This window comes from Bos javanicus, chromosome 17 (assembly GCF_032452875.1).
Source record: "Bos javanicus breed banteng chromosome 17, ARS-OSU_banteng_1.0, whole genome shotgun sequence".
In the NCBI taxonomy this organism is placed as follows: Eukaryota; Metazoa; Chordata; class Mammalia; order Artiodactyla; family Bovidae; genus Bos; species Bos javanicus.
This window is the reverse complement of record NC_083884.1, coordinates 17,001,257-17,010,964: the sequence shown is the minus strand read 5'-3', so window position 1 is coordinate 17,010,964 and position 9,708 is coordinate 17,001,257. Positions and strand designations below refer to the sequence as shown.

The 9,708-nt window shown below is 40.2% G+C and overlaps 1 protein-coding gene across 1 annotated transcript; it reads right to left on the bottom strand.

Moving 5' to 3' along the window:
* Positions 1–2,845: 2,845 nt before the first annotated feature.
* Positions 2,846–3,537, bottom strand: LOC133228445 (large ribosomal subunit protein bL21m-like). The gene has a single exon (XM_061383870.1). It carries the CDS (start codon positions 3,530–3,532, stop codon positions 2,903–2,905), a length of 630 nt encoding a protein of 209 aa, XP_061239854.1. The 5' UTR covers positions 3,533–3,537; the 3' UTR covers positions 2,846–2,902.
* Between the last annotated feature and the right edge of the window lie 6,171 nt (positions 3,538–9,708).

The window sequence follows — 9,708 nt, the reverse complement described above, 5'->3', positions numbered from 1 at the left end:
GCACACCAGGCCTCCCTGTCCATCACCAACTCCCGGAGTTCACTCAGACTCATGTCCATCAAGTCAGTGATGCCATCCAGCCATCTCATCCTCTGTCGTCCCCTTCTCCTCCTGCCCCCAATCCCTCCCAGCATCAGGGTCTTTTCCAATGAGTCAACTCTTTGCACGAGGTGGCCAAAGTACTGGAGTTTCAGCTTTAGCATCATTCCTTCCCAAGAAATCCCAGGGCTGATCTTTAGGATGGACTGGTTGGATCTCCTTGCAGTCCAAGGGACTCTCAAGAGTCTTCTCCAACATCACAGTTTAAAAGCATCAATTCTTTGGCACTCAGCCTTCTTCACAGTCCAACTCTCACATCCATACATGACCACAGGAAAAACCATAGCCTTGACTAGACGGACCTTTGTTGGCAAAGTAATAGTAGCGTACAAAACTGACTTGTGGACACAGTGGGGTAAAGAGAGAATGGAACAAATTGAGAGAAGCATTGATATACATAGCCTACCATATGTAAAACAGAGAGCTACTGGGGAGCTGCAGTACAGCACAAGGAGCTCAGCTCGGTGCTCAGTGATGACCCAGAAGGGTGGGATGAGGGTGTGTGAGCGGGGCTCAAGAGCGGGGGGATATATGTATACATATAGCTGATTAACTTCATCGTACAGCAGAAGCTGATACAACATTGTCAAGCAATTATCCTTCAATAAGAAAAAAGAAAAATTACAGTAAAAGCAAATCATGTTTTGACTGGATTGTTGCCACTTTTGATTGACAAAACAGCACCATTGAGAAAGGGTTGGTCTAGACCTGTGAAATAAGGGGTGCCTTCAAAGGTCCGAGGAAGCCTTCCGGTCTGCCCTCCCTACCCCAGTCCTCCAAAATTCTATTAACCACAGACTTATGGTTAACATTCTCCAATAGTAGAGCTCATTCTTAAGCCTAAGACTTTGATTCTTGTTCAGATTGTACTCTCCTTGAAAGTAGTAAAGCTTTAAAGTACCGGTGATAAAAAGAGACCTCAGGCAGAAGTATTTTAGATCTTTCTGAGGAAGTTTTGATTTGGGAACAGAGAGAGAGATCTGAAGAGTTTGGCTCCTAGATTCAGTCTGTAAGTGAGAAGGGAGTGTTGGTGGGAATCAGGGAGACACTTTAATGTGAAGTAAGTGTATGCTATCAACTTTCCAGACTTGGGAATAAGATGTGGTTTAAAAAAAAGTTCAGAAAACTCTTTCTCAGTTACAAAATCAGGTTCAAGGCATGCCAACTGGGAGAACATTGAAAAGCTCTTTGAGTAAACAGTTCCATTTTATAGGTCTGGCTTTTGGTATTAGATACGAATATGTATTGCAGTTCTAGTGAATAGGATCCGGTGAAGAACTGATACTAATATTGGGCTTCCCAGATGGTGCAGTGGTAAAGAATCTGCCTGTCAATTCAGGAGACACAAGAGACATAGGTTTGATCCCTGGGTTGGCAAGATCTCCTGGAGTAGGAACCCACTCCAACATTCTTACCTGGAAAATTTCATGGACAGAGGAGCCTGTCAGGCAATAGTCCATGGGGTTGCAAAAAGTTGGACATGACGGAGCACGCATACGCTACTTACCATATGCTAGGCAGTGTTCTAAGTGTTTTATATGGATTAACTGATTTGATTCTCAACAATTCCACGAAGAAGATACTGTTATTGGTCCCTGTATTGGTTTCCTAGGGCTGTCATAACTGAGTTCTACCAACTGGGCAGCTTAAAGAGCAGAAATGTATTGTCTCACAATATGGCAGCTAGCACTTCAAAATCAAGATCTTAGGAGGGTTTGTTCCTTCTTAGAGCTATGAATGAGAATCTGTTCTGGGACTCTCCCCGAGCTTCTGGTAGCCTTAGACGTTCTCTGACTTGTGGACGGCTTTCTCCGTGTGTCTTATTATCTTCCCTCTGTACACATCTAGCTCCACGTTCAAATTTCTCACTTTTATAAGGACACTACTCATACTGGATTAGGGCTCATCTCATCTTAATAGACCGTCTACAGAGACCTTATTTCCCCATGTCACATTCCCAGGTACTGGGACTTCAGCATCTATTTGGATAGACTAGAGCATCTATTCAACCCATAATAGTACCCATTTTAAAGATGAAGAAACTGAAGCACAGAGAAGTCCGCTAAGTTGCCCACCATCACAGAAAAACTAAGTGGTTTTGGCAGAGTCCTTGCTATATTGCCTCTCAAAAAGGGAAGCCCAGATGCAGAAAGTCTGGATTTTAAATCAAGTAATGATCGCTAGGGTTGTATATGATTGAAATGTCTTACCGCCTTCTATTCTGAAGCAACAGTGGGCTTGTCTTATTGTCATTTAGTTGCTGAGTCATGTCCAACTCTTTGTGACCCCAGGGGCTGCAGCATGCCAGGCTTCCTTGTCCTTCACTATCTCCCAGGGTTTGCTCAAATTCATGTCCATTGAGTTGGTGAGGCTATGCTATCTAACCATCTCATCCCCCACTGCCCTCTTCTCTTTCTGTCTTCAATCTTTCTCAGCATCAAGGTCTTTTCCAATTGGTCAGAAATGACCATGTTTTGTCAGACCTCCATCTTGGATGGCCCTGCATGGCATGGCTCATAGCTTCACTGAGTTACACAAGCCCCTTTGCCACGACAAGGCTGTGATCCATGAAGGAGGGGCCATGTCTAACTAAGCCTTATAAAATGATTTTAAACTGAGATTTGTATTAGTATTATCTAAAGATATGTCTGTTTGAAGAGACTTGTTAACTGGCCCTGGAGAAGACCATTGCATGCATACATGCCATTACAATTCCTTTTACTACATAATCTGTTCTTTATTTTTTTTTTTTTCTTCAGAAAACAGATTTATTTTTATATTTCTATAAATATCAGCTGGACGGTCAACACAGACGGGGAGCAATCTTGATGGTGTTTATCCGGAGGACGGTCTGCGGGTTCACGATGATTCTCTTTCTTTTGTAGTTTTTCCTTTTCTGAAATCTCATGTTGACTCTCGGCCACGAATCTGTCTTCTCGATGACAGTGGCTTCTACTCGAACAAGGTCCTTTCCAAGCAGGGGTCTGCCGAGGAGAGTGAAGTCGTCGGCCCCAACCAGCAGGACCTTCTCCAGCCGAATCCGCTCTCCGCAGGCAATGTCTAACTTGTTCTCAATTAGAATCAGGTCTTCAGAGGTGACTTTCCACTGGTGGCTGGCAAAGTGCACCACGGCGAAGAGCCTGCCGTACTGGCCCCTGGCAATGAGCTCGTTCACCTTCTCCACGACCTCTGCGTGGTGTCTGGCCTCCTCTGCAGGGTCTGGCAGCACAACTTCTGGCCAAGGTGGTGAACTCAGTGAGGTTTTAGGAACGTATCCTTGTGGAGATGAAGCGCTCTGCGAACTGAACCTCCGAGAAGCGGACCACAGGGAAGCGGCTCCAGGTCCCGACGCTCTCAGGACGCCGCGGCTGCATGCAAACGCCAGCCGCCCAAAGCTGACCGGCAGGGCCCTGGCCTCCACGGCCGCCACCATCTTCCCACAGCGGAAGCGGAAGTCGTTCTTTAAATCGAAACTTTAGAGGAAGACAAAATTAAAGAAAATTTGTTCACGCCTACTGTTTTTTTTTAATTGAAATGTACTTTTCATGTGGTAAAATATACATGTCCTAAATATATAATTTGATGCATATTGGTAAATATATATGCCTGTATATTAACATGAGTTTGAAGGTCTTTCACATTACTTTGCATTCTAATCAGCTGTGTAAGTTCTCAATTAGAGAGAATTTTGAACACTTGTCTGATTATATTATATTACCTTACGGAAGTGATAGGAGGAAGTAGTATATAGACAAAGTCTAATTTCATTTTTGTTTGTTTTTATTATCTAAAGGTGCTTTTCTCCTTTTTCCTGCATTCTTTTTGTGCACACTCATCAATCATCTTAATCTTTTTACTGCTTTTAATTGTGTTTGTCTCTTAATTGGGTGATGGTTCCTTAGGTACCTTCCTTGGTGAATTCAATTCACAGCCTTATAAGGGTGTTTGAAGGTTGGTCCTGGTCGATTTTTTCCTACCACTGAAAAGAAAAGAGCAGGATTTGGGAAGCTAGAGAGGAGCTTAAAGCAAGATGGAGAAAGGAAGATCTAACAGTGGAATCTTTATGTGTAGAGAAGTATGGTAACCCCTGATGTTGGTAAGTCCTCTGCCTGGCAACTCTCTCTTCTTATGTCAAAGCTTGGTATGGAGGGAGAGACAGACACGTACCACTGGTCTTGACAGCACCTTCCTGATCTCTGAGGATGGCCTGAAGCTCGAAGCAGTCCCGAAACGATGTTATCAGTGCCAGGTTTTGAGGTGGGGAGTGAATTCCGTCACTTCCACTTTCTGCATCCTTCTCTGTGTTCCTTCTAAGAATAATGGAATTTCAAAAAAGAGTAGTTTAGAGAAACATTTGCAATCATGAAGAAAACCTCTGGAAAGACAATAGAACAACCTGTCCCTTCAAGTTACTGCCAACTCCGTGATTCTAGAATTCATTTTTCAAACAACGAAGTTGAGACTCCAAGAAATAAGTGACTTGAAAAATAATATAGCTGATTTATATATGCTAGTGTGGGAAACAGCTTTCCAGCTGATAAGTTTGGTGCTGTAATGACAAATTTGGAAACAAGAAGGGAAACAATTTTTAATTAAAAGTTCAGATTTGTTCTGGATGTCAATCCAGAAACTGTGGTATCTCAGATGTTACAAGTCTATTACAAAGAGACATACATTTGCAGTATTTTGTACTGCAGGGTAGACAGACTAATTCCCCTCAACTTTTCTCTTTCCTTGTTCACAGCTCAGCTAGAAGCATGGAGCTCTGAAATGGTGTATGCCCAGTCATAGTTCCCCTGTCTGTCTTAGAGTTTATATTTACCAGAGGGGGGAAATGTCCTGTGGTAAGTGAAAGTCTCATGAAAGGTATGGCAAAGAAGGCAAGGATGCCCCGTGAAGTAAACCTGGGCAGCACGGGCTGTAACAGAAGCAGCCTAATTGCCAGTAGCCTTTCCGAGTCAAGGATCTCTTGTGACCTAGGTCTTTCCTTTGCCACAGAACCTAACACAAAGGTCTGTACCTCTTTGTTCCTCACAGTCCCTCTGTAAGCATTGCTGCTAATAGATTTACTTTCATGGCCAGCCTCTGCTGTATTACAAGGTTACATCAACCAGAGAAGGAACAAATCATGTCCTAGCTTCCCTGCCAAGCCCTCAGGAGGTTTGAAGCTGGGTGCTGCTACTGAAAGATCAAATAAAAGACTGTGCATTTAATCAGTTTCTGATCTTTATCCTCTTAGTATGTATAAGTGTATGATAACTAGTAGTGATTTATCCAAATACATCTTCATCTGAACTCCAGAACATTTTCTAAGCAATGTTTCATCAATTCCCCAAGCAGCTTTTAACACAGATAGGAAAATGAACATGTTTTCTATGACTCATAAACAATATGTATGCACTTAATAAGCCCGATTTTATAGAGATCGTGGTGTTTCCTCAGTCCTGGCAAAGTCAGAGAAGTGAGTTACTTTGGAGCAAGCATTCGCTAAGTAGACGATTGTATGCAAATGCAAGCTTGTCAGTGGATCCTTCTGACACTGGTGACTCACACACGTTGAATGCACATGGGTAATTTATGGTTCCACAGACAATTCCTTCCTTATGTTTAAAAAGTCTTTTTTATTTTTTAAAGAACAAAAGTCCAATATATAATCATAAATTTAAGACACACACAAGTATATAAAAGAACATATGAAAGTCACTCTCATCATCACCTTTTCCTTGACGTCCTGATGGTAATAACACATTGATTTGTGTATACTTGCAGACATTTCCCCCTACATATATAAATATGTGTTTTTATAAGATACAAAGTTATAAATATTATTTTGCAACTCATTTTTATCACTTAGTAATACATGTTGCGATATTTTAAAATATATAAATCAAGCTGTGCTTTTTAGTTGCCACATACTTATTTTCAGCCTAAGAGATTTTTACTCCCCCCACAATTGATGTTCATCTAGTAGTTTCCAATCTCTTTCATACTGCAAACGATGCTACAATATTCCTTTGAACTGAAAGGCTACAATAAATATTCTTGGGGTATTGTTTGCAATAAGAAAAGAATTGTTACAGTTCTTCTTGGAGAATGTATGTGTTTCTTTAATAAAAATTCCTAAAGGAAAAATTATTTTCAAATGGGTAACTCCATGTATCACTTAGCTATTTTTGTCTAGCAGTTTGAGACTATCATTTATTCACAAGATGACATACTGGTTTAGCAGTTCTTCCTTAGCTAGATTGAGTTATGTGTCTGCAGTCGGCTGTGGGTTGGTGAGCAGTCCTGTTGATATTTGTGTGGTTATCCCACATGTCTAGTGGCTGACTAGCTTTTGGCTGGCCTAGATAATTCAGCCATAATTTCTCCTAGAAGCCTAGTCTAGTTCTCATGGCAAGACAGAGGTCAATGAGAAGAGGAATCATGCAAACATATCTTGGAGTCTTTTGTGTCAAATTTGCTACTACTCCATTGGCCAAAGTGAGCTACATGGCTGAGTCCAAGAGTATGTGTGGGAGAACACTGGACAAGGTATGAAAAATTAGGATCATTTTTGCAAGCAATTTTCACACATTAAAAATGTTTACAGATACTGCCAAATTGCCCTCCCACAGGATTTAACTAATTTTTACCACTATGAATGGTGTATAAGACAATTTTGGCAACAAAATTCAGTCTCCCATATTGAAAGATTAGGAACACAGCACAATTTTATTTCCATGACCTTTTCTCATTCCTTTTGATTTCTGCTATTATGTTCTAGGACCATCAACCAGATTCATTATATGATCACTGTTTTTTGTTTTAAACTGTATAATGTTCTTTTTAAGATTTATAACATTTACATTATTTTTATAACCTTAATTAAAATAACTTTAGTAGTTTTTTGTCTTAGCTATGATTAAAGGGGAATTAATACTTACTGTTAGTTTTTTCATAAAGCAGCTTTCTTATTCTTGAGTATGCAATTTTGAACTATATCTTAATTGGATGAAATTTTATTAGGCAGGTTTGCAAAACATGGTCATGAGCTTTCTATTTTCTAAGGTCATTCACATCTAACAATCCCTTTTTTTTTGCTTTTATGCATGAATAAGCCAAGGATAAATTATTGGGTCACATTTTCCCCCCTATTTATCTACTACCTTCTGGAATTGAATATTCCTATAGAGAACTTTAAGATAGACACTATTTTTTCCTCATTCATTCATTTAACACATATTTATTGAGCTTCTACCACGTGGCAAGCACTACTCCAGATACTGAGAAGACAGAAATAACACACACACACACACACACACACACACACACACACACAAATATCTCTGTTCTCCTGGAACTTAAATTTTAGGGAGGCCATATATAATAGGGCTTCCCTGGTGGCGCTAGTGGTAAAGAATCTAACTGCCAATGCAGGAGAAGTGGGAGACAAAGGTTCCATCTGTGGATTGGGAAGATCGCCTGGAGTAGGAAATGGCAGCCCACTTTAGTATTCTTTCCTGGAAAATTGCCATGGACAGAGGAGTCTGGTGGACTGCTGCATACAGTCTGTGGGACTGAAGAGTCAGGCACGACTGAGCATGCACACAGCATCATCATAGACAATTAACAAAATGAATATGTAAATGATTTCTTTTAATTTCTTATTATCTCTTCTCTGACATCTTATTTCACAGATCATTTTCTTTATTTTCTATCATAGTGCAAGTGTAAAAGTCCCTGTTATTTCTTGGAATGTGCCTTATCCTGGAATACTCTTATGTATAGTTTTAAAGGAACATAGAATACTAAAAACCTATATATATATATCTATGTATATTTATATATATGTTATATATATATAAAGCTACTCTTGCTTTAGTGTTTTTGCATTGTTGATCAGCCATTTGTTTTCAGGCTTTTCATTTTTGAAAGGGGATGACGCTTTCCAGGTCTTCTCATGCTCCAAACAGTCTGTGTGTATTATATTTTACTCCCGTCTGTTTTTATCTGGGCCCTTTTTGCAAGCTCATCTTATAATGTGAGCTTGAGGCAAGGCACTGATGGTTTAATGTCCTCTTCTTCTAAGAGTAGGGGTATAGTTTCTGGGAAGAAGACTTACCAACAGGGATCTCAATGATGTTTCTGCTTCTTTCTCCATAGTTGTATTAAGGAGATTTCTGGGGGTGTTTCTGCTCTGGGGGAAGGTGGATTGGGTTTCCCGCCTTCAGTATGTTGGTGTATTGTTGGCATATTGAGTGAGTCTTCTTCTGGCTTCTAGGTGTCACTGTTCTGTGCACTGGAGAAGAGTGTCTTGAAGATCATTCCATATTTTCTACCTCTGCAGTTCCTATATCACCGAGTTGAGTTGGTCTCAAGTTGGGGGTATCAGTGAAGATTCTCTGAATTTATTTTCTTCTTTTATTCCCTTTGAGGAATAAGAGGTCATCACCATGTTACCTCTGGTAGTCCATTTTCTGTTCCACTTGTTCTATTGCTGGGTGAGACTTTTTTTTAAGTTAATTGTTACTGGATTATAGCTGCTTTACAATGTTGTGTTAGGTTCTGCTATTTAGTAAAGTAAATCAGTTATACGTATATGTACATATATCCTCTCTTTTGTAGATTTCCTACCCATTTAAGTCACCACAGAGCATTGAGTATGAGAGAGACTTTTAAATGATTATTTGAATTAAGCTTCCTTACTTATTTCACCATTTATCATATGCTTGTACTTTCTTCTTCTTTTTCAAAAAAAATTTTTTGGAGGATAACATGTGAGTCTATAGTTTTATTCCATCTTTCTCCAGAATTTGTCTGCATGTGTTTAATTTCCTTGAAAGCTCTTAATAAAGTTTTCTTTTGTGGCCAGTTTAAAAACTAATCAGCATTTGAGGCTGCATGATGGCTATCCTACCCATGTGACGACTATCATATGCATCAGAGGAAGTGGACCTATGTACAATCAACATCAGTTAAGGTTCCTCAGTAAACGGCATACTTCAGGCAGCTTGTATCATTTCTCTTAAACTTATTTCTTCACCTTTGACCCCCAAATATGTTGAAAAATAACTTGAGAGAGAATTCAGTTTCTCTCTTTCTGAATTCTTCCCATTTCAAAGTCTTATTTTTTCTAGCTGAAGTGAAAAACAAGGAGCCTGCTTGTGGATGTCTAGCAAATAGTGTCCTGAGGTATACATGTTTATTTCCTAGGGACGCTGTAACAAATGGTTACAAGCCAAGTATCTTGAAACAACAGAGGTTTTTTTCTCACACTTCTGGAGAGTAAAAGTTCAAAATCAGGGTGTCAGGAAGGCACGCTGTCTCTGAAGACTCTGAGGAAGAATCTGTTCTTGCCTCTTCCTGGCTTCTGGGTGTCGTCATCTTGACCCTCCTTGGCTTGCATCACGGCACTCAGTCCCTGTCTCCACAGGGTCTTCTTCTGTGTATATGTGTCCTCTCCTCTTTTAAGGTCCTTGGTAGTCAGCCCCAACCCAGAATAACCTCACTTTTACCAAGTGCATCTTCAAAGACCTTATTTCCAAATAAGGTCACATTCGGAGGTTCTGGGTAGACATGAGTTGGGGGGACATTGTTCAACCTACTACAGCAGGAATTGCAGCAGTT